This window comes from Buteo buteo, chromosome 9 (genome assembly GCF_964188355.1).
Source record: "Buteo buteo chromosome 9, bButBut1.hap1.1, whole genome shotgun sequence".
NCBI classification, from domain to species: Eukaryota; Metazoa; Chordata; class Aves; order Accipitriformes; family Accipitridae; genus Buteo; species Buteo buteo.
In genome coordinates, this window is record NC_134179.1 from 16,084,752 (window position 1) to 16,110,770 (window position 26,019).

Here is a 26,019-nt window from a genome sequence, read left to right on the forward strand (position 1 = left end):
GCAGATAATCTACATGGTGTGATGCACCTGAGTGAGGGTACTTTAAAGTTTTGACATTCCAGTCCAGTCAAGACCTAAGTGATAATCTGAACCTTAAGCATAATTATATTTTTATTTTATATACCTTCCTGTATATCTTCAGTTACCACTGCACTACCTGACAGTTGCATTTTAAGTTCTCTAGGCATGGTGTAGGACCCAATCTTACTATTTGGCTGTCCTCAAGCAATTTTGACATACAGGAGATAGATCTAGCCAACCCTACCTTTTAGGGCAATGTGTCTATGGTAGAAACCCAGTTTGGATACTCTTTCATTGTTCAGGGGTTTTTCTTTCTAAAAAAACCCAACTTCTATTCTGTTTTGTTCATTAACAAATAACAGAGGATACTGGATTTTACCCCCATGCTTTGGCTTATAGTCATTCTGTTAGAATGAAGCAGCAATGCATTTGGCAAGGCAAACCTGTAAGTAAACTACCTGAACACAGAATTTATGTTTTAGAGTATTTGACATGCAGTGATTTAATCTCTCTGCATGCTTTTCTCCAACTCTTCTGAAATGGGTATAACTTTTTGTTGGTACCTTTCAAGGTCCCTCAGGGAAGTCAATGCCTTCCACTGTACATTTCTATATCATTTCCACACAACAGCTCCATTGGGCATGGCTATACTGAGCACTGAGCTTAGTCTGAACTGCCTTAACATTCCTTTCATACAAAAGGAGAAACTTCTAATTTATTTCTCTTTTTTAACTTGACTTAAAGCTAGAGCTTATAGTACGCTTCAGAGATTAGACTCTATAACCGGATGGGGATATGAACTGCCATCTCTTTCTGTGTGGATGTAGACGAGACTCAAGCCAGACCACTGCTCTGATTGAGCTGAGTCCAACTGCAGGGCCACTACCTCTTGCAGAGGGAAAGTACTGCCAAGGTGTCTTGCTTTTGGAAAACTCAGCATCAGAAAGCAGTTGGTAAGCTCCTGTACAAGCTGTGTGCCAGGAGCCCCTGCATGTCACTGAGGCAAGACCTTGCCTTCAGGCATTGCAGAAATCACATGCCACATAGACTGACTTACTGCAAAATAGGGAGTGCAGCTTGGCAGTGGAGGGCATTATGTGTGATCTCCTGCCAGCCTGGAGTGGAAACACTCCTGGCTAAAGAGAAGAGTAAGAAACAATGTTGGAAACGTCAGGTCCTCCCATAATTCAGGCAATTATTTAAACAGGTAACTCAAGCTAATTACATAGTTTAGCCTTTGCAGCTGACAGTTCTGTTTTTCTGGAAGCAAGATTCATCTTTTTTAGAAGTTTCTTTGGGGCCTTGTGCTGGTGCCTATAGCTGCGTTTCCTGAGTGCTGAGTTGTGCTTTCTTTGGAGCTCACAGTGCCTTAGCCATATTCCCCAACTGACAGACCTTGGATTCTACCTCATGAGTCCCTGCTGTTGGGCAGCTCTACCTGAGTTTTTTTCTAAGAGCTTCCACTTTCTTCCTCCTGAGCAGAATGCAGAAAAAAAAATTAAGATGTAGGAACTGCAAATAGTGTTTTACTATACTTTTTATCTTCCAGCAGCTGTTATGCTCTAAGAGATTAGCTTTGATCCATGAAAATGAAGAAAAAAGGGGGGTTGGAAGAGACAGCCATACTATCTGGTATGAATTTGGTCCCCAAAGGGATATATTCTTGAATTATGATGGTTAATCTGCATGTCCCTCTTGTCATTCTTGATTTTGTATCAACTGATTTTTTACACAGGTTAAAGTTATTCCATTAGTCCACAAGGGACCTGTCAGGATAGGCACATAAAATTTCTTAATTCAGTTTAGGATGATTAATTTCCTATATGAGAATGAGGGGAGTGCAGAACTTCCTTCCTTGTGGCATGGGAAAGAATGTAAAACAAGGAGTTATCAGAGTATATTAGTATTGTTTCAGAATTCACTGTGAAGCATTATGTCTGAAATTTGTTTATGTGCATGAGACCTCAGGTAGGTTGTTTGGTTTTTTTCCCCCACTGTAACTGAACTTTATTAATTCTTTATCAACTGATTTGTACCATGGGACGTGCTAGTGAGATCATGTATATTACTTTGCACATGTGGACATTCCTCAGAAGTAAATTTATTTTTCTCTGCTAAATGGTAGGATGTAAGTATGTAGTTCACCCTCTCAGAGTAGTTACTAGATGAACTAAAATTGTCAGAATAAATTTGAGATCTCTTTCCGCAGTAGTAGACACTTGCACCTTTCGTCATTGCTCGTTATTTGCCTCATTACACAAATATATTTGTAGCAGCCATAATAGAAGGGCACAAAGTTAATCTTCTGTTCAGGTTTGTAATTTTTTCTTTTTTTTTTTTGCAGATGTGGAAGGGTAGAGGTGAAACATGAGGTCTTCTGAAAAAGGTTTATTTATCTTCTCTGTGAAGTTTTACTGTGACTTGCTTATCATGTATAACTTTAAACAACTTTTTCAGAAATACGAGACTATTTGTTTTACTAGTACTTTAGAATCTTCGCATTTTAATAGGCTTTAAAACTACATTCCTTTCTGAGAGAGAAAGAGCCTTCCTTTTGGATTTTGTTGACAATGGTCATATTTGAGAAATAAGATTGGTGTATAGGCATCTTCTGTCATTCTTAAAGTGTGTCAGGTAGCTCAGGACAGTGTATGGTTGATCAGAGCTTCAGCACATCCCTTCTAGATGGTCCTGCCTAGTCTTTGCTTTGCCAGCTACTGTTGGTCTGTCTCGGTACTTCCTAAATTTAGGAGCACAGGCACAGATGTGTGAACAGAAGTGTTATCCTAACAGAAAAGTCAGAGAAGCATTATCATATCTCTCAGAGGACTGGTATAGTAGAATGGTGTTACATAAAGATGTTAGTGAGGTAGAGATAACAGGGGGGGTTGTGTGGCCACAAAAGAAAAAAAAAAAAAAAAGTCTATACAGTCTTTGTTAGCCAGAACTTTGTTCACTGATTTATAAAGTGTGCTGAACAAATTTAAATTCTCCAGATATGGACAGTTGCCAAAAGCCAGAGTCATGTTAATTTTATTTTAACTTTAAACAGAAACTCAGTATTTCTACTTCCTTCTTCCGGCATCCGTGGTTTAGAGGTTCTCTCTATCTGCTTGCATTTCACTCTGTGCAAAATGTGTATCAACTATTTTGAGATGTCATCTAGTCCATTTCTTTACAACAAGGCAGACTCAGTTTTATCCAGGCCTAGTTTTATGCTAGAATATCTTGAAGGCTATTCTGGAACTTTTTAGCCCATAAGCTGTGCCACTCTGTTTGGGGATTTTGTTAAGAGACTAACAGCACTGCCTTCTGATAGCTTTTGCTAAACAATATTAGCTTTGACTGTACATAAAATGTTCCTGACAAAGGTTTGTTTATACCCATCTTAAACACCTCCATTGCTCTAGCTTCATCTTTAACTGCTTTTATCAGTAGAAAGTTCTTTCTAATGTCTGATTTAGATGACCTTGGCTGTGATTTAAGCATGGTGATGCTTTCCACAGCATAGATTATTCTCTTCGTCTTGCAGTTACCTTTTACATGTTTGAAGACTCTTAGGCTGCTGTCATTAGGATTTTCTCTTCTCTTTAGACCAGACAATTAAAATTCTTTCATTCCTTCCTCATAACTTACTTGACCAGACTTTAATGCTTCTCTTCCCAGCTCCCTCCATTTGATTCACCTCTTCTTTCTCAAAAAGCATTGCCCAAAGCTGGATGGAGTACTTCAGCTGAGACCTGCATGCTGCTTAGTAGTATTAGAGTGGTTTGTCCTTTTGCCCTCACATTACTTTCGTAAGAGATGGCTGTTTTTTTTTCTAACTCCTTTTAGCTTTAATATTACTTCCTATAGAGTTGCCTGCAATTTCTGAGTACAGTTGTGCTCTCCTGAAATCTGTTATTCTGCTGTTCCATTTCCTGCTTTTCCTGAGTCCCTTGATTGCTACCATTTTATGATCAGTATAAATGAAAACTTTGAGTTAAGATACCCTAATGTCTACTTAAACTACTTCCAAGGTGTAGCAATGTTTTCAGTATTGTTATTTAATTTGCCCTACAGCAATATGGGAAGAAATAATTGGAGGTAAGATAAAGGCTTGTGAAATGTCCACAACTATTTTTTCCATGAGCAATGGGTCTAATGAAGCCTGATTTCATCATATTTCATGTCCAGCATCTTCTACCACCCCAGAACATCCCAACTTGCGTACCACATCCTCATATTCCAGACGGGCAAGAGACAGAATGTGCTGAACCTTGTTCAGAGCTATGTAGATGCTGGCTTATGGGTCATTACACTTGTGCTTGTGTAATTCGCTCCAAGAATCGCTGAAGAGCCAAGTTGTTACTGTCTTTCCTTCAGCACATGGATTTGGATCTCTTCATACTATCAAGGTCAGATTTTCCTGAAGCTCTCAGGATAGTTCATATCTTGAAGACCTCTATTCTTCCATCAGATTTGATTGAAATTGGTCTATGAGCTCAAAAGCTACTAGAGGAGTACTTGCAGACAGAGGGGTAACATGAGGGCATAAGCCATTGCTTTCTTAGAAAACACATTAAAAATGTTCAAATCTAAAGGCTAATTCAACTGACTTTTTGCTTCTTGCTATGCATTTGAAAAGATGTCTTCCTTTGCTGAACCAACAAAACATGCTTCAGTCACCCCTTTCCCTCAGTTTTCTTGCACCTGATTTGTGTCTCTTGAATTTCTGGTGTGCTTCTTTTTCCCAATCCTTGTATTTTCAGCCAAGAACCGCAGCTTCTAGGTGTTTGCCTCTAGGTAGATGTGGATCTACTGATGAAAATTAGTGCATGATGGGGTGAGGACTTTCCTTTTTGCCTATATCTTGACTGCTATAAAACCTGAGGAGAATGTTTATTTAAGGGTGATTTCTGCAAACCTGATAGTTACAGAAGGGTCAGATGAGAGAAAGCCAGTCATTCTCATTGTCAGTGTTATGACTTACATAATTACTGGAACAACTTATAAAGAGTATTTTAATGTATGGTGCACTAGAAAAAAAAATCATGTAACAATTTATTTCTAGATTATTTTTTATTAATCTTCAAGCAACTGAAATAGAATACAATTATTTTGTTTTGAGCTCTAAGATTGAATTAGCCAATTTAATAATGGTTAATGAATATCATTACAATTAAGTAGACATTAAGAAGTCATCAAGTCCCAGATCATTTTTTCCAATTGTACAAGGCAGAAATTGAAGTCAGTGGGAAGAGGCAGCCTCTTGCAGAACAGTTGTACCACTTCTGGGATCGTGGAGGAGTCCACCTGTGAGTTCCTCATAGGTATAGAGGTGGCCATTACTTAATCATGACACATTGAAACCACCTTTTCTTGCTATTTTCCAAATTAAAAAAAAAATAGCTAGAGAAGGATGTTACTGTTTCTGTAGAGTTTTAGATGGGGAAAAAAAAATCTAAAGTAAGTAATTGGTTGTCATCTGTTAAAATATATAGCTTTTCTGCATTAGGGCACAAGTTGGTGGATCCAGGTTACTCTGTAAACTTTCTGGGGTTCTCGCAAGATAATTTGAGGATAGGTGGGTTGCAGCCCTTGTCATGATGTTAAATTCAACAGTGCACTGATTTGATCATGTATGCCAGTTCTGATGCTGGCTTGGGTATAGCCCATCTGAAATTAATTATGGCACTGCTACCAAGCTGCCTAACTATTGTTTAAATGAATTCCTGTCTTCTTGCTTAAGACAGCTTCTTTTGTGTTTGAAGGTGTCAAGCTATTCATTTTCTCAACTTTATTCCCACTGTGATGCGTTGTGAGACTATTGGCACATTTATAGAATGGCTGTCTCCCTCATCTTCCTTGAATTCTTCTGTCCTAAAATCTTACGTGCTATACAATAAGTGAGTTTATTCGGAATGGGTTTTTTTCCCCTAGGGCTCTTTTTTGATGCTTAAGCTCAAAATGTCCTAGCTCAGAGGAGGACATTGTCTACCCAAATAGTCATCTTTCTGCTGAGTTTTTAATTCCCCTACCTGTAAAACTAGCAACACAAATCCTGATTGCCTCTTTCTCACCTGTTCTTGAGAAATTCTGCTTTCCCTATCATTAAATTGGTAATTTTCTGATTATGGTATTTCATATCTCTTTCTTTCCTCTCCGTCCATGGTATACCAAGAGATCTGTATTTAAATATCATTTAAAAGTAGCCCATTACCTTGGAAGAGATAGCATAAATCCAGCTAAGACTCTGATTGCATTAACAAAATTGGCAATGATTTTCTGTGTTGTCACCTTTCTAAAATATGATACGTTACTCCTTGCAATAGTAGGAATGTCTTGGAGGGCACACTGGTTTAACTTAACCTGTGCATAACTCTCACAATAATTAGAATAATGTGCAAATTATTCTAACGATATGCAACTTTCAGATAGGAAGTGTGAACGCTGTAAATTACATTTGTGATACTTTAACAAGGGACCTGATATATTAAGCCTTCCAGAAGTCTTCATCAAAACTGGTGCTGTCATCTCAGGAACCAGTGATGGCCTGAGACTGTTTCCGAAGTTTTAACACATTAAGACTGAAGCTTGTGATGGTGTGATCCAGGAAAGTCCAGGGACACATCCATTCTGACAGGGGATATGTGTGTCATTATTAAACTGCTTCCATTTGTCACCTGTGCAAAATCCTGGCCCTGTCTGAAGTTGTTGTACTATATAATGGGAAAAGCTCTGGGATCCAATGATGATTCAGTTATGCAAGTTAGTCCATAAGATCTGTCTGTTCACCTATAGTGTTTTCTTCATGAGGGAATTTTGCAGGGAGAGCAATTTGATGCTAGTTAAAACATTTTCCAGTGTTCTTTGCAAAGTCACTACAAGGGAAATTGAATTGGTGGATTGCTTCATGTAGATTTTAGCTCAGAATCCACACTGGGCAAAATCACTAACAGTCTGGTTAGATAATTTCAGGTATCCTTCCATTCAGTTACAGTCTTGATCCCAACAAAAATTAGTTTCTTATCAAAAATGTATATGAGACCTATAGAACATATTTCTAAATGCTAAATAACTTCTGGAAGAAATTTCCTGGATTAGATCATTACCAGTGATGTGCAGAAACTCACAGCCTTTGAAGTGATACCACTTCATCATCACGTTTTTTTGTTTGTTTATTCTTAAAGCCAAAACCATAGCATTTGAATGATCAGGAGATATTCTGATGAGGCCAGGCAGTGTGAATCTTGTAGCTTACTATAAGCTTTGGAAATAATAGCAAACGCTTGCTGCAACGTGATGCTATGAACTATGTCAGGATTGCTGTAACCTGTGTGTTTTATCCAGTTCTTTTGTCTGATTCAGTGTGCCTGGCTTTCTACTTTGTAGTTGCTGTAAGGTTAGGAACTACCTTCTCGTGTTTGTATCTCTCTGAGTAGTGAACTTCATTGTTTTGTCTCTAATAATTTGAAATTCTTAAGGTCCATCTTTGGCCTCATGCCTTCCTAGTTATGTTGAGTTGAGTCCATTTTGAATTTTCTGGGAGTGATGGTGAACAGAGTAATAGCTGTATCAGGCATACATATTCCTTTTTCTTTCTAATGTTTCTTGCTATTGCTTGCAATGTACAGATGTAAAGCCATTGGGAGAAGAGTTTACTATGCAATTTTTTTTTTATCTCCCATGTACTGTTTGATGTAAGTGCCTTAGTTTGTTGGTATTGGATAGTATCTGTTATGGTTTATACTGCCGTTTCTGAAACCTACAGTTCAAAGTAGTGTTTTCTTAGATTTTTGTCCCCATCATCACATTGCATTTTCATGGTTTGCTACTGGCATTTGTCCTGAGTCTGTGTGCATGCCTCTAAGCTTCTGTGCTGTGAAGAGATATATGTGGCTTTTCTTTTGACAGTTCTGCAATGTGCTGTTCTGCTTGCTGGACTAAATTCATACCAGATGAAATGTTATGAAGAAGATGTGCCTATCTATAGGTTTTGCAAAAATTGCACACAGTAGACAGTTTACTTAATAGTTGCAAATAAGCATTCACTGATGCCAGAATGCACATTTCTTGTAGTGTGTGCCAGGCTAGAAATTCATACCCTGACATACCAGACTAAGAGACTTCTTGAATGAATATAAATATCTGCATAAAAACTTACAAAACTAATACAATGAAATGTGCATGTTCTAATTTCATCTTTGTTCTAGTTTGGACCTCTTGCCACTGCTGTCTCTAGACTTTTACCAACTTCTTTTCTTTCTGAACATTATTTATGAGTAAGTCTTCTGCATCCTTCCAACCTCCTATGTTGCACTCCAAAGTATCATTTTAGCATCAGAGTAAAGTGTTAGTCTGAAAATTGTATAGTAAGTGTATTGTTTTCCAAATTATATAACAATGTTTTCTATTTAACAGTATATGTCTAATGTGCTTGTCATTCACTTCTGTATTTTCATACTATTAGTGTCACAGTCGGCATTGCAGGACTTGATTATTTGATGCTAAAAGAATTTATTATAAGGTGAATAAGTTGGAGTTTCACTTGTGCTTGACAAAAAATGGTGCAAGTCTGGAAGGTGAAGATCCTGTCTTTTCATACCTTTATTGGTATTTCCCTGTAGTACGCTTTCATGAATATTTGTACAGAGAGGCTGCAAGTTTTTAGTCAGTATTTAGATGACAGTTGATTAACAAATCCAAAGCCATTTCCTGGTGCTTGTGAAAAGTATGGTGAAAGGACCCAATACAAAGGGTCTTTGTATGAAGGACCTTCACACAAACCTCAAGTAGCAGAACAGAACAAGCAGCAGTTAATACTGTTTACAGGGAGCAAACTTCAGAGTTCCTGAGTTGTTAAATTCTAAATCTCCAGCAAGTTCAACAGCACATGGATTCCTAAATTATTCTGAAGGTGTCTTATATTTCCTAAACCTCCTGGACAGTCTTGGAAATTTTACTCTTAGTCCTTATCGATTGCCTTACTACCAAGTATATATTTTTTTTGAAACTTCAGCAGAGATCAATAATCAGGCTAAACAAGTATTCTGCAGACACAGTACTAAGAACTAAAGTTTTTTGGCTTGGTTGCTATTTATAGTTTGTGTTGTGTAAAGATTATACCTTCTTGTGGCTTTGTCACATTGCAAGAGACTGCAACCATCATTTTAGCACCTTCTAGGCATATAAGTTTCACAAACATTTTTCATTTAAGTCTTGTCTGTATAGCTCAGTAAGCTATGAATTCCCCATGTAGCCATTTTTGGTTTACATCTTAGAAACTTGAGCCTGTAAGATCTGAAATGTGTTGTAACAGAAAAGAAACCACGTGGTTAAAGTAAAGGATATCATTGCCAGTAACTGAAGAGATTTGTGAAGTGATTTCAATGTGTCAATAGTATAGTCATTATAGGAAACTTCTGATTTTCATAATTTTACTTTCCTTTTTTCTTTTCCTGGGGACTGCACACAATTATTAAGAATCCCCCAGTCTCTAATGGATGCCTAGGTATGGTGATTTGGGGAAAATGTAATAATTATGGCAGTCAACCTAGTAGGTTTGCATAGAAACTTACAGTATTATTCTTTGACACCCAACCTTCTGGTGACAATGATCCATAGGGGACAGAACTGCACATCAGCCACCTCAGACTGTGACTATCCAGTGGCAAGCTCTGAGTGGGATTCAGCCAGACCATACCCTTCTCACAGCTAAAATGGAACCCTGCAGTACTCCATCTTCAGCTTCTGCTCCAGACAGGTACAGACCTCTATAGGTCCTGTCATCACCATGTGGCTGTCTCACACATCCTAGGACATCTAAAATCACCTACATTTAGGGTCTTGCCCCAGATGTTTTCTTCTAATGTTAAGGAGGAAACATCTGTTTAGAACCAAACCATCTGCAAGCAATCAGATACTGCATCAGTGATTATCAGTCTGTTCTCCCATCAGTTTTTAGCTGTAGCAATGCACTGTCCTAATTTGCTCGAGACTTCAGTGTCATCTTGAAATCTGGCAGATATTGAGCAAATGAGGCAGTCACTTGGTTCACAGTTTTCAACACCTTTCTTTTCACATATATATCTGTCTTGGAAGCTTTATATATCTCAGCCAACTTGCATGGCTTTTTTAATAGGTTGTATGCAACAACATGATAAAATCTGATCCAGAAACAGAAGAAACATTCTTCTTAAACTGAAGGAGAGTAAAATGAAGTTTCATCCAATTCTGGATCAGATTTTTTTCCTAGCAGGGAACTTATATTTAAAGACAAAGACTTTATTATTCTCCCAGTAGGTTTATTTCAAGGATATAGCTGTCTGCAGCTACTGCTACTGTATTGGAAGTAGCCATAATAGCTCAAAAAATATTTAATTAAGGAGAGGTTTCAAAAAGCAGATTGGGTTTTCTGGATTTCTTTAGAGTTTATGTTGTCTCTACAGAACAGACTTGCATGAAAACATGAATTCTCGGGTCTCAGTTTCCTTGATGCAACTAAACTCACAAAGGTTTACTCCTAACTTAAGCCAGCGTAAGTGGTTACCTCTTAGCTAGTAAGTTAATCAGGGCCAGCACACAGGTTTAGCACCGTGACACTATGTCTATGCTGTTCAATTCTAAGCTCTCCCCTTGATACAAATCTGGCTCATGCCAACTAGCACTATTCCAGAGGCTGCAGGACCTAAATGCAATGAAAAATTCTCTCCTCTCTTTAAGGGTAGTATGAACAAATATTTAAGTATTATTCATGATATTGCATAGCTAACTTTTATTTTTCTTTCCTAATGCAAATATCATGTTTGGTAACTTTTCCTTATAAAGGTGTTACCAGGAGTGTGCTTAACAGACTTTGAGATTAGTTTACATTATTATTAGAACAAGCTATTTTGATTAAGATTGTGTGTCCATTATATTCAGTATTTTATACTGATGCCCATTCTAATAGCACTGTTACATTTGTTATTAGTCTTAATTTCTCCATTTTAAAAACTGAAGGTGTTTAGGAGGGGATTCTTCATTAGGGAAGAGTTTCAAAATACTTTGGGTAACTACAGAATATGGGGATTTAGGAGGTATTGCACTCAAAGCTGACTTTACTGCATTGGCATCACTCCTGTTGACTTCCTTGGCATCAAAATCTTGCCCAGGAATTCTCTTGCTGTGAGTGTCTTGCTGGAATCCAATTTGCAGCTGTGGTTTAAGGCAGCTGCCAAATCTGTTGACACAGGTTCTCTATAACTATGTGCTACAGAGTTATAAGGCTGAGCTGCCAGTGTGGCCTTTGGTATCAAGAGAGTACAAGACAGCATGATCTAATAAGCTAAGCAGAGACTCCACACACAGAAGTTGCATATCCTGGTTGTGTTTTTGATTTCTGAGAAGTCAATGAAATCTTAGATTTGTCAAACTCCATGGCAAAACATCCGTTCATTTTGAATTTCATCTATAGCCTTTATGCGTTGGGTGTCTTTACATTGTATTAACAGATTCCTTGCGTTTGTGCCTGGCAAGTATACTTACTTTGTGGCAGACTACTGAGAAACTATTTTGATTTGGAATGCCAGCAGAATTTCTAAAACAAGTGTATTGGTTTTGTGTGGCAAGGTTTTGGTAGCGGGGGGGGGGGGGGGGGGTACAGGGGTGGCTTCTGTAAGAAGCTGCTGGAAGCTTCCCCTGTGTTCTAGAGAGCCCATGCCAGCCGGCTCTGGGACGGACCCGCCACCAGCCAAGGCCGAGCCAATCAGTGATAGTGGTAACGCCTCTGTGATAACATTTTTAAGAAGGAAAAAAGTTGGGACAGAGAGAAACAGCTGCCGGAGAGAGGAGTGAGAACATGTAAGAGAAACAACCCTGCGGACACCCAGGTCAGTGAAGAAGGAGGGGGAGGAGATGCTCCAGGCACCAGAGTGGAGATTCCCCTGCAGCCCGTGGGGAAGACCCTGGTGAGGCAGGCTGTCCCCCTGCAGTCCGTGGAGGTCCATGGTGGAGCAGATATCCACCTGCAGTCCAGGGAGGACCCCATGCCGGAGCAGGTGGGTGCCCAAAGGAGGCTGTGACCCCATGGGAACCCTGCACTGGAGCAGGTTCCTGGCAGGACCTGCAGATCTGTGGAGAGAGGAGCCCATGGAGCAGGTTTTCTGGCAGGACTTGTGACCCTGTGGGGGACCCACACTGGAGCAGTGTGTTCCTGAAGGACTGCACACCGTGGAAAGGACCCATGCTGGAGCAGTTCATGGAGAACTGCAGCCCGTGGGAAGGACCCATGTTGGAGAAGTTCGTGGAGGACTGTCTCCCGTGGGTGGGACCCCACGCTAGAGCAGGGGAAGAGTGTGATGAGCCCTCCCCCTGAGGAGGATGAAGCGGCAGAAAATAACGTGTGATGAACTGACAGTAAACCCCATCCCCCTGTGCCACTGGGGGGGGTTGGTAGAGAAATCCAGGAGTGAAGTTGTGCCCGGGAAGAAGGGAGGGGTGGAGGGAAGGTGTTCTGAGATTTGGGTTTACTTCTCATTAACTTACTCTGGTTGATTTGTAACAAATTGAGTTAATTTTCCCCAAACTGAGTCTGTTTTGCCCATGACAGTAATTGGTGAATGATCTCTCCTATCCTTATGTCAACCCCCAAGCTCTTTGTTATATCTTTTCTCTCCCCTGTCCAGCTGAGGAGGGGGGAGTGATAGAACAGCTTTGGTGGGCACCTGGCATCCAGCCAGGGTTAACCCATCATAACAAGCCAATAAAATGTGGATTAGTATATCACGAAGGGTAGTTACTTGAGATTTTTAAAGGAAGCCAAACATAAAATTGCTGAGTAACTCTGGGCTGCTGCTTAAGCTGGCCCTTTTGCCAGAGAAATGGGGGAGGTTACAAATAAGATACTATTTTTGAAAAGGTGACTAGGGAGATGCAGGAAATGGAGTCCCTCAGGGATCTCTTATTGGACCTGTGCTCTCTCACATTTTCACCAATGGTGTGGAAAAAGGAATGAGGAGAAATAGGTGACAATATGCGTTCACAATACCAAATTCTTCAGGGTAGTGAAAAATAAGCTCTGGACAACAAGCATTGCAGAAAGTTCTCGTTGGTAGTGTGTAATGCTGACAAAACAGTAGACAAAATTGCAGGTCACTAAATAAAAAACAATGAATGAATTGGAGGTGGAAATGATCCTAAGAATGCACAAATAGCAGTGTGCTCTAAATTAGGTATTTGTTGCAACTGAGGAAGGATACATTGTAATCATAAGAGATATTGCTGAAACTGTGAACTGTGGCGAGAAGGCAAATAGAATGTAAACAATTTTTTAAAAAGCAAAAGAAAACAAGACAAAGCATCACTCGCAGATGTATAAATCCATACTATGCCCTCAAGTGTTGTATGCAATTTTAATTCCCTTCCTCTGCATCTCAAAAAGATATTATTGAACTTTGCAGAAGGAAGACAAAGTTGAGCATTAAAATACAGATTTTTTTATTTTTTAAATCTGTGTAAGGACAAGGACACTAAACTAGGCTAGAATTAAATAGATTAAGATTCTTCAGCTTGGGAAGAGACAAATGGAGAGGCAGAAGTCATTTAAGTACAGAAAATTATGAGTTGTGTAATCGGTTGAGTAGGAAAGCTGGACAACAGAGGTCAAAGTAAATTGTCAAATGAAATTATCAGGCAATTTTATTATAAAAAAAAGGAAATACTCTTTTTTACAAAATAGATCAATTATCAAAATTCACAATTCTTCATTTCTACAGTATTTGTGGGTTCAAAAATGATGAACAAATTCATAGTTATCCCTTGATGACTATTAAAGTGATAACACAGGCTCATGAGATTTCAAAGCCACCAGTTGCTGGAAGTTGGGATTATATACTGAGGGTCTTTCTCTACTTTTTTGTGGGATGCTAGGGATGGATGAAATGCTCTTTGCTTTTCTCACTTTAGTTTTTAGACAAGATGTCACTGTATTTTCTTGTATTTGTTCTCCCAGCTTTGTACTAACCTTGCACTGTTTGAAGACTCTTGATTTTCATCATTCATAGACTGGAGAATATGGGTCACTATCTGACTCTGCATTCTTAGTACTTTACTACTATTGACACCATTTACTACAATCTGTTTGTATTAAGGATAGTAGGTGACAGTGATTACATGTTTAAATACATATGTCATACTGACTGCATAAAACAGGAGCAGCTGAAATGAGAGTTCCACAACAGACTAGTTTTACTGTGGAAGAAGAGTTTTGCAATGCAGGAGTCTGATATGGGCTTCCCTCTTCCTTTACCAATAAGATATATAACAACAAAGTGTTTCTTAATAAAATTGATAAAGAGAATCATCATGCTAATTCTATCCTCCGGGCTCAGATGCATTGTCACATCCATCACAGCTTGACAAGCTACGATGTCAACTGAATTGCCATAGGTGACCATAAGTATGCTCTTAGCCCATGGCAAAGGTCAGGTTATATGACTGAGCTTAATCCTTAATGAAATAAATACTTTATCTTGTCACTGTGTGCACACAGCTCTTGTGGCTCATGTGAAATATGACTTGACCATGTATTTAACTCATCCTCATAAAACGTTTTTCATGGTAAATAGGTTGCCCTAAAAGACCAATTAGCTTGAGGTAGGAATGCATGTGTAGCATTGCTTCAAAGGTCTACGCTCACATGGTAAGAGCCAGCCCTGCATTCCTTCTCCCTTGCAGGGCAGTAAGTTTTTCCAAAGTCTAAATCTGTTTCTGTTCAGCCCTACCAGCAATTTTTTCCTTTTTGGGTTTCCTTCAAAATCTTTATATTCTATCTTGTGCCCAACACCTTTTTTTTTTTTTTCTCTCTCTCCCAAGAAAACTTTGTGAATCCAGGATAGGACAGCAAGTTACTACTGAAATCAATATCTTTTGAGGATAAAGGCATTTTAAAGCAGTATGAAGATCAATAATGCTCTAGGTCTGACAAGTACAGTGAATTTGCAGTTGTTCTTAATATGATTATTCTATTTCAGCTTGCTGCGTTACGTAAATAGATAATCTACCTTTTTTAGTTCATCCACCCCACAGGCAGCAATGTATTACTGGTACTTCTTCATATGGTAGTCTTACTTTATAATATGCTCAAAAATGTATGTCTTGTGTCTTTTTTTTTTTTTTTTAAGGAGGGCACTATTTTTTCTGGATTAAATTTTGTTATTTTTAATTGGCAGGTTGGCTGTTACTAGAAAGTAACTGTAAATGTCATCATATTTTGCAGAAGGGATTTGCCTCTCTTCCAAAGAATAATCTGATAACCCTACTGAATATAAGTTGATTTGAGAAGACTGCAACTGAAAAACTTAGCTGCTTTAATTTGAAAATGGAAATTTTAGAATATTTTCAAGACAAAATATTTTGTCCACACATGGTTGTAAGTTTCGAAAAGTTGCTCACAATAGGGTCACTAATTCCAACAAGGAGGGTGTCTGTGTATCTCTTCTCTCCTCTTTTTTTTTTTTTTTTTTTTTAAGTAGCCCTAGAAGTATGGAAGAGGTAACTGAAGATATGACTAAAAGCATTTGTGAAATCAGAACAGAAATAGAAGTCTGGGATCATAGCTGTTTTGGATACTTCCTCAGAGCTGAAGAACAACATACTAAAGGTGCCCTATTTTAGACAGGATTTGTTGTATATAGGTTAGTTGCTGCAATGGGTTACACAAGACTTCTAGAAGCAGAGTCAGGCACAGTGTAGGTGAGTTTTTAATGCTGCCCTTCCCTTTTTATAGCTCTGTCTCACAAGAACAGAGTATTGTGGTTTCCATTTAATCACCTTTGAAATAATTGTCCAATTACACAATAATATGTTGCCAATCTTTCATAAGTTTCATGTTTCAAAATAGACAAGGGAGTGGTGTTGAAGACACCTGCAATTGAGGACATTGGTGGAGAGGAGAGAAAATGGAAGATACTTGTAGTGATCAGTAACAACTGCAGTGTTAAAAGTCCTCCTCTTCAGGTATAGGTTGCATCAGCTGGCAGTGTGAGGTCTAAATGTCTTTCCTAATTTCTGGTGTGTTAGAGAAAAAGATTTGCCTAGAGGTCCAACATCTAAGCTTTGATGAGATGAAATGTATTAATCACAAGTTTCTCTTCTATATTTTCAGAAGAATGGCGTATCAAATGGAACTCTCCACAAAAAAACAATTACTGAGCACTTTGAACAGGCACCAATGTATGTTGCTGTTCTTACTTTCCTGGGTTTTGGAGTGGGAACAATATTTGGCTACCTGCGAGATTTTATGAGAGCCTGGGGACTAGAAAAACGTAACGTTGCTGCAGAGAGAGAACAACAAAAAGTATGTATGAAAAAGACATTATGTATCCACAGCTGCGTTTTCCCCTGCTTGCAAGTTATGTACAATAATCTGCTGAAACAACAAGGCAGACAACTTTCATCTTAGAGAAGAACATTGCATAGGGATGAGAGGAATGGCACACACTGCAGTACAGTTAAACACGTGTATGAATACATACCTGTATATACGTAAAATCATAATTTTCACCCAGAGAGGTGTTCACCTTGTTCTAAGAGTGTCAGAATAATCTCAGAAAAATAGAGTCTCACTGTATTAGGTCAATCCACAGAAAAAGAAAACTCAGAAATGTGTTATTATTAAATATATCATCTCCCCAAATCTCTTAAACCCAAATTTTTCTTTGTCCCATCTGGCTGTCTTAATTTGTCTTTCATAGCGATACATCTTTGTAATTGCTGACTTACATTTGCTGAACTGCTGGTCACAGAGCACTTAGGAATCATTGCCCCAGCCCAAAGTGAATGTAGCCTGAATTCTTGCAAGTCCTGACTTAGAAATTTTTTCATCCCACATAGTTCTCAGTGAAACTTGCACGTCAGCAAGCTCAATTGCCTTCTAACTTTGTTAACTTTTTTTGTTGCTCCTCCTTCTCTGTGCAATTTGATCCATCATGTAAAGTAACACCTGGCATAATGGAGGAAAATTGAATATCCTTTTCAATTTACTTAATGATTTGGCCATTTGTTGAGCTATTTTGATTCCAGACATGCCAGTTAAATCTTTTTGCCATCCACCATGGATTATGTGTTCATTTAATTCTCCAGTCTCCCACATATGTAACTACATGCCATGTTATTTTATCAGTTTATTGTATCCAGTATCTAATAAGGCTATGTTGCTGTTTCATATAAAACTTTGTTTAGATTCCATACATATCTTTTACTTTAATTCCCAAGTAAAATCCATAGATAGAAATCAATTGTCAACCAAACTAGTTGTCTTTACTGGCTGTTTGCATGTCCAGTCTAGGCCGATAATGCCTAGATCAATTACACTGGACTAGCTTTAATCTAACGTATCCACCATTTAATGAAATATAATGAGTTGTTTATCCTAGTTTTACAATCTGCTCCACACATAGCAAAATGCTCAATTTGTAGCATTTGGTTTCTCCAAGTGAAAGAATCATGAGTTCTTCCATTTTCAACTTTCCAAATATTGGACTGGAGAATTAGGCCAATTTGTTGACCTTTTAAAAAAACAACAAAAAACCCCACAAAAACCACCCCCTAAAAAAGCCAACACTGTATTTCAAGGGAATTAAAGTAAGATATTTGCTGATTGGAGTTGTTTGTGACATAGGAACATGTGGCTGTTACAGCTCTTTGTTATTAATGAATCAGTTTTTCCTTTTCAATGGGAATGACTTGGGTACAGAAGCAGACATTTTCCTAGCAACATAACCCTGTGCATGTTTTCAAACCAGGATTTTGTGCCACTTTATCAAGATTTTGAGAACTTTTACACCAGAAACCTCTATATGAGAATAAGGGATAATTGGAATCGTCCAATTTGCAGTGTCCCAGGGCCACAGTTTGACCTCATGGAACGCGTTACAGATGATTACAACTGGACATTTAGGTGAGTCAGCTCACACTCAGCAGCTGTCATCTTCATAAGAGTACTCCTGATACATCTGCAAAGCACAGAAAGTTGCATCTAGCCCCTTATACCTAGGTCCTCGACTAATATACATCAGCATATTTTTTTCTGAAATCAGTACTGTGCTGATAATCTGTACCCTTTCTTCTGAGTATTGTTCGGAAATGCAGTGCGGAAGGGTCTGAACTCTATCACAAATGGGTTTGTTTGGCTGTGTCAGCACAAGAAAGACTGCTTATGCTACATTTATAACAGACCTTTAGTCAAAATATTGCAATGAAATTTGTTGTACCCCTTGGTTAGGATTTAAATCATAATTTCTTGTATTGCATAAATGTGGCTTCTTACTTACACAGTGAGTCTTTGGCAGTGAGTTTTAAGCAGTTTACATCTTGAAGACTTCAGTGTATCACAACCATTACTGAGTTAAATAGATACGGAAATTCACCACATAGACAATGTGTAGGTTGACTATATTTTAGCTTATTGAGAATGTGTCATAGTGTTTCCCACACCATTTTCCTCATGTTTAATTTCTGTGTGTGTGTGTGAACACTCATGATGTTCTAGAAGCTGTTGACAATTTGCTTGAAAAAAAAATAGTGTCTGTATGTTGTTCCCTATATAAAGTCTTGGCTTTGTTTGTTTATTTATTTACATCCATAAAAGCACCATTTCACCTAATACCAGTATATTGCCTTCTACAGCTTGGAATCTGGAAAATATTCTGAGCAGGATGCAGTATTTAGTCAGGAAAACAGAAAGGCTTGAAAAACTTTTAGGACATTAAAGCATGAGGGTTGTAAATTCCCAAATAGGAAAACTCGGCGTTTTTTTCTTTTCTTTTTGTTTGGGGTTTGAGGGAAAGTTGCGCTATTCTTTAAAATTTGCTTTAATTATAGGTTTACAGGAAGGACTATCAAGAATGTAATCAATATGGGTTCTTATAACTACCTCGGCTTTGCAGAAACGGATGTCAATGCTTTGAAAACTGTGACCATAGAGTTACAAAAATATGGGACAGGAATCTGCAGTACCAGACAGGAAATGGGTGAGTAAACAGTTAGATGGCCACCAAAGTTTCTGTAACTATATCCTTTTTCCTACAGATATCTTGAAGGAATTGGATACTTAGAGAATTTTAGTCACAGCAACAGTTACTTGTTTCACTATTAAAAGTGATGCTGTGTTTTATTCATTATCACATAAGGATTTTTTTAAAAGGAAAAATGTTATTGATTTTTGGAAAAGCAAAAACAAATGTGTCATATAGTGGCCTGGGATTTTTAATGATGGAGGTAACAAGCTTATTTTTAAAAAGAAGTAAAATAAACATTGAGTCTTCAAGAATTGTTCTAGGGCAAATTTAATTGCATCACAGATTTATATCAATTACCACATACAGAGTGTTCTGATTAGTAAAATGAGCTTTTACATACTTTATTTTTTATCCCATGTTCTAAGAATATATTGTAATGTTTTATGAGACATTAATGGGCACAACATAGAAATTTCTAGTGTGCCTCTAAGGAATTAATTCAGGAAGGCTCCGTGTGACTTTTTTGGTTTATATGTCCTTTACGATTTATCTGCTTTTTTGTTTTGTAGGCTGCATGTAGTGTTACCTTCAATTGTATATTTTCACACAAAGCCTTGCATTCCTAATCATGCAATCAGCCTGCATTTCAGAGAAAACAATTTCCAGCCATAGAAATGCAAGGGGAGGTTTCTCTTCAGGCTTGATCTTTCTTGGGAGCTGACAAAAAAAAAAAAAAGTAGGCTTCCCAGCATAAGAAGTCTTTTATAAACTTTTTTTTTCATCCAGCAACTTGAAAAATTTTCATTCCGTGTCTCTCAAAGCAAACTCTTTTCTTCTAGAAATCTTATGGAAAAAAATACTGTATTTCATTTGGGTTTTTATTTAAAGTCTCATTTCCAGTCAAAATATAATGCAAACCTTGTCATCTGCTTCTTATCTTGTCATCATTGTTTGATTTGCCAATAATAAATATGCCAGTGACACCACTCAGAGAGGGCTTACGGATTGACCCTACTTTCCTTTTGTAGGTAACCCATCTGGTGACTGCAATATATTGTTTAACCTGAATTGCATGCTTGAAAGTGGTCACCATTACTAGTCATCTCAGGTATTGAAGGAACATTTCTCTGTATCTTTTTCTCTTGGATTCTATTTTGTCTGAGAACATTCTGAGTTGTTTTCAGTACGTCAAAGAATATGCCTTATGTTCCTCATTCTTTATCTTTTGCTTGTGGAATTTTTTATATGGAGGACTTGCATGACTTTGACTTATTCTCAGAAAAACCCTTTATGAAAAGATTGGTTCAGTCTTCAAATATTAAAAATCTTATTGGTTAACTTAATCTAGTCTGTTTTGAGAGCCAATGTATACAGATTTCTAGGACTTTCTCTTCATCTGAACTCCTGTGCAGTACTCAAAGTTATCTTGAAAGATTGCGCAATGTTTTAGATTCATACTAATTGCTTTCACAATAAATAGTCCCATGAACTTCATTTAGACTATTCACAGTGCAAGAATGGGCTACAAATAAAGAACATCATACAAGTCTTGTCAGTATCAGTCTTTCAGGGAGTGAATTTCAGAGAGCGGCTTGGACATCAAGACTTATTAAAATAGGAAAGCAGAGTGTTAAGATATGGCTTAGATGGTGTAGATGATCAGTCATAGCATTTTGTCCTAGGCAGCTAATAGAGACCCTTTGCTCGTGTAGTCAGTGGAGGAGAGGTTGCTCCACAGAGCAATTCTGAGCAACAGTTACTTTATTGGCCCTGGCTCTGTTAGAGCCTGTCTACCACCAAGAACTGTGTATAAACGACCTGAGGAAAATAGCTTCTTATCAGTAGTGTGGATACCCTCTTTTCTTTTTCCTTTACCTTCTTGTGCTTCTTCAGATCTATTCTGATTCACTGTTGAGCAGATTTGAAAAATTATATCCAAGTTAAGTATATATACACATATACTTTCAAGAGAGAGGTAGGAGGGTCTGTATGAAAGTTCTTACCTTTTTTAATTATCATTTGCCATCTTCATCCTAGAAAAATAGAACAGAATGTTTTGTTCCTGGGCAGATAACATTTCAAAACCTTTGCTGTTATTGTGTGGCTGAGCTAAAGTGGTTTCAAGTAAAAATGCAGTGAGCTGTAGGAGCCAAGGGTATAAATTTCCTGTGGGGTCCTAATCCAAGAAAGCACTTGAACATATTTATAATTTCAAGATAATTGACTTTGAAAGTACAGTTCTGCTTATCTGCATGTAAGTGTCCTGCATGTTTGGGATTTTACCAAGATTTCTCTCAAAGCAGTGATAGGTCTCTCTTTTTGAGAAGGATCATTCCACTACTTTGAGAAGATTTCAGAGAGGGGGGAAAAACACAGAAACAAATAAAATCAATTGGAGTGATGTTTGAAGGAATACATGATGGCAAAACTGCCCTTTGTGGCCTTCTGCTGAAACTTCTCCTCTCATAACTGTGCAGAGTGTGGAGTGGGTATAAAATGCTGTCATATCAGAATGTTGTTGCAGGTATTTTGCTCTCAGAATAAGTTAATGTGGATGTTTTAACATGATTATTTATATCTTTACAAAACGGCGTTTTATTAAGGAAACTTAGTGAAGCTAAACCTTGCTAAATGTAAACCAGTTATTCTACATTCCCAGAAAAGTAACTTAAGACTGTGTAAACATAATTCAGAAATTAACTTCAGTGAGAACAGTGAAGCCCTGTTCATGCTTTCTCAAAAATAATAATGCACATGCCACTTGAACAGACATTCCTGTTTAAGCACAAAAGCACAGGAAACTGATAAAAACAGTGGCTGATCTTCCTGGATTTGTCCTCCATAAGAAGATTTAAGGCTTTTCACTCCATTTTTAATTCCATGCTCTTTTTATATTATAATAATAATAATAATAAATCACTTTCTTAGCACAACAGTGTCATTTAAGACACATTTCTGAGGCTTTTGTGGGACTTTCAATTCAAATAAAAATATTTTCCTTTTTTTAAGACCAAGCTAACTATTATGCCTTAGGAGCAAGATCTTGGGGTTATATGTGGCAGTTCTGTGAAAGTATTAGCTTGTTGTTCAGTTGTCAGAAAGCAAATCAAATACTAGAAATTATTAGGAAGTGAACAGAAAGCCAACCATAGAACCTCAGTATGCTACTACATAAACCTGTGGTTTGCTGTCGTCTTGAGTACTTTGTACAGTTCTCATCAAAAACATTATTTAGCAGAACTGGAAAGTGTCAGAGAAGGGCAACAAGGATCGTCAAAGGCCTCAAACAGCTTCTGGATGAAGAACTATTGAGCTAACTGTGTTCAGCTGTCAGAAATGCCTGTCATCTGGCTCAAAGAGAGCCTAAAGGGGGAAATTATAGAAATCTTCAAAATCATGTGTGGCGTGGAAGAGTGGTCAGGGTTGGCTGTTCATTATCTCTTCTACTACAAGATCTACAGGGCGTTGTATGAAGTTGGTAGAAGGTTTCCATCTAAATACAGGAGGCAGCTCGTCATACTGGAGCCTGTCAGACCCGAGGAACTCATTGCAAATAAGACTGCAGATGCTAAAACTTTACATTCCTTTGCATTCCAGGGGACACTGGCCACATGCAGAGGAGAGATCATTGATAGTTACTAGAAATACCAAAACTATTTTCTGATTCAGGATGTCCTTATGCTGAAATTAGTTAGAAGCTGGGATACAACTATATATATTTTTGTCCTGCTTTCATTCTTCCCCAGACATTGATACAAGACCACTGTCAGATGAAAGATTATAGGCAAAAAGGACCTTTTGTTTGGCACAGTGCATCTAATACTAGTTGTTTAGCGTTATTTTATGTAATTAGTTTTTTAGTATTAATTTTTATTATTATTTATGGGCCTGTGGCCATTGCTGTACAATCATTAATACTGGACCTGTGGACTAGCAAATCATCATACAAATTCAGCCTGAGTCAGGAACATGCACATACTCATATTTTTATAAAGTTGGGCATTATTTATGATAAGAGGTAGCATATAAGGAACTAATGAAGCAGTAACCTGGCTGTTTTCAGTGTTTTTGAGGACACTAAGATTAAAAAGACAAGAGTTGCACATATGCTTGGGGCATGTCCTCTAAGACCAGTAGCTTGGGTAAATGTGTGAAAGTGGTTTTTTGCAGACGGTAGGCAGAAAGCAAAAAACACTGATATCATGGTCTGCTTAGAGGTGAAAGACTTTTCAATTCTGTGTGGTACATGAGATGGAAGTAGTCCCTGAAAGATCTTGGCAGCAAAAATTTAAGCATAAGTAAGTTCCTTCAGAAAATTTTGGAGCAGCTGGAGATGTAGAATGATGACCCTTTTGGTCAGAGGGACAGGCTGGAAGGAATGACAGGACCATTCACCTAGAATGGTAAGAGCATTCTGAGCGCATCTGAGAATGGCAAGGTTAAACTTACTAAAGCCAGAGGAAAAGATGCTGCATTTACTGTGTGAGGTGTCAAGGGAGGATACAGAGAGATCTGCACCTACCATATCTGACAAAACTGACCATGGGTGTAATCTAAATTAAAACAGCTTTTGTCAGCAGCAGTCTCTCCTGCAGGTGCAGAAAAAGTAAATTTTTTTATTTCTTTGGCTAGTTCATTATAAGTCAAGAAACCAATCAGGACATGAAAAAGCAGGAAGTTTTGTTTTCTGGGAATCGATGTTGGGTCTGAGACAATAACTCTTAAATGTTGAACGATTTAAGTAACTGGAAACCAGCTATTCAAGTAACTGGAGTATTCTGAACACTAGGGAATTTCATGTAAACCACCCCCAAAAAATCTCCATACTATGTTTTATTTCTGTTTTATTTATTTTAATCTTCCTCTCAAAACTGTTATTTTTTTAGCTTAATAAAAGTGCTAACAAATAGGAATCTAAATCAATTTGAAATGGCATGTATTCCCTCTATGTAGTGAAAGAATTACAACTTAAATGTGAAGTCCTTTTTTTCCCATGCAAATCAATGTATTTTAATGGCTAGAGTGGGAGTTGGCTACTGTTGGGAGGCAGGCTCACAAGCCTTTTGTCTGAGCCCATCCTGTCATTCTTATGTTTTTAGTCAGCCTTTTCTAAGCAACATAAATTAAAATTATAAGGGACAAATATGCAAATGATTATTTAACACTGTCGCCTGCTTGCTGATTGCAGATGATAATAAAATCAGTAAAGTTACACTTTTTTTAAGGTAAGGCAGATTATCATGCCCTGAATGCTCCCAGACTTAGCACTAGGGCAGTGAAGGAGCTGTCACACAAGCAGCTAGTAGTTCCAATGCTCTATTTATCTAACTCACCATTATTCCTTATGGAGATGATATAAGTGAGTAACAGAAGCAAATGTATCATTAGTGCTACTTAAGCAGCCAAGCAGGTTTCCTGCCTTTTGAAATCCTTCTGCTGTGATTATGCCTTGGACCAAGAGACAAGATGGAGCCTGCATAGAACACTTGCAGGGTGATTCATTCTGTAGAGCATGGTTAGGAGATTAGCTTTTAACGCCTAGCTTGCACTCAGTTGTAGGGCTTTTTGTTTGTTTGAGAGGTTTTTATATTTGACTGTGATCTGATTTTTAAAAGCAAACCTGAAAACCTGTGCCAACATTTAAACTACAAAAGTAGCTCCAACCCCTTCACTTACTTTTGTTAGGTTTTAAGGCCTAATATGAATTTCTAGAAGCATTTCAAGAAGGTAAAAATAATTATTTGACCGTTCTTTCTTTTATACTACTTCAAGCACTTTAATTGGGGTCAGGGCTCATTTTAAACTCAGTACTGTACTGAGAAATAAATGGTCCATTTTTCAGTTAGGAGAAAGAGATAAAGAATTAAAGTTCCCATAATTTACAGTTTCCAAGTAGGAGCCTAAGGAGAAATACAGCCACATAAATGAGAATTAGTGTGTGTATGTGTATATATATATATGTGTGTGTGTGTATATATACATATATATATGATATATATATCTCATAATCTTGGCTACTTTCTGATTGTGTATGCTATGAATTAGGAAACAGTTCACGGGAGGAATTTTCTCTCTTTGTGATCTCCTACTAACATAATTTTCCTTTTTGTGCCTACCCTCTCATAAATAACTGATCCAACTTATGATCAAAGGGTCAAGCTTTTTCCTGCTATTTCACCATTGCAAAAGTATACTTTGCAATGCATGATTAAGCTTTGAACAGTCCATCTTCTGGCAGGTGGCACTGAAGGCATCAGGAGTAACCAAGGGTTGTGTGACCTGTCTAAAATCTAAATATATCTCCAATATATAATGTTATCTAAGTACATGCAAATATCCAGACACTTAAGATGCTGCCATCCAGGATTTGGCATGAACAGACTGGACTGAAACTAAATTTTAGCCTTGTGTTTTTATAAAGGAGAAAAGGAAACAAAACTGGAAGATCTAAATTAAACTGGAAGCTTTGTTAAAATGAATCTGCTCTTTTCTGAGAATCAGTGAATTACACAGGTACATCATTATATCTATGACACCCGCAGCATATTTGTGATATGAAAGCCCTATCTGCTAGTTGCAACATTAAGAAAGCTTGATCATTTCCTTTCTTTGAAATACTTCCTCAAAACCCACTTCTTTTGGGGCTCTCCTATGCACATGCAGTGTTAAACGAGGCAACTCCGTAACATTACTGTGTCCTCTCCCTCTCCCTTGTCAATATGTATCGTTCTACAAGTTTAGGCTTTGCTCTTGCAGTGGGCTCTGTAGGACAGTGAGACCATCTACATCATCCGCTCTTGTAGAATGGTGTAAATAAATAATACACTTTCTATCTTCTGTTTCTTCATCCTTCTAGTAATAACTCGTCCAATCTTGCTTTTGTAAAAGTGTGTATGTGTTTCAGTAAGATTTTTTTTCATCTCTGACAAATATCTTACCAGAGTGAGTTTGTGACCTTAAGTTTCAAATGTGGCAGGGAAGTTTAGGTGTTTTGTTCTGTTCCCCACCCTCCTAACAA

At 37.8% G+C, this 26,019-nt stretch overlaps 1 protein-coding gene across 2 annotated transcripts in view; it reads left to right on the plus strand.

The window, feature by feature from the left end:
- Positions 1 to 26,019, plus strand: part of SPTLC3 (serine palmitoyltransferase long chain base subunit 3) — an 89,379-nt gene that overhangs the window by 19,467 nt on the left and 43,893 nt on the right. The window contains exons 2-4 of one of the 2 annotated variants that reach the window (XM_075036779.1): positions 16,151 to 16,339; positions 17,787 to 17,941; positions 18,865 to 19,013. In XM_075036779.1, coding sequence (XP_074892880.1) covers positions 16,151 to 16,339; positions 17,787 to 17,941; positions 18,865 to 19,013 — 493 coding nt within the window. Of the gene's footprint in view, positions 1 to 16,147; positions 16,340 to 17,786; positions 17,942 to 18,864; positions 19,014 to 26,019 lie in introns of both variants that reach the window. The other variant, XM_075036778.1, reaches the window with a different exon arrangement.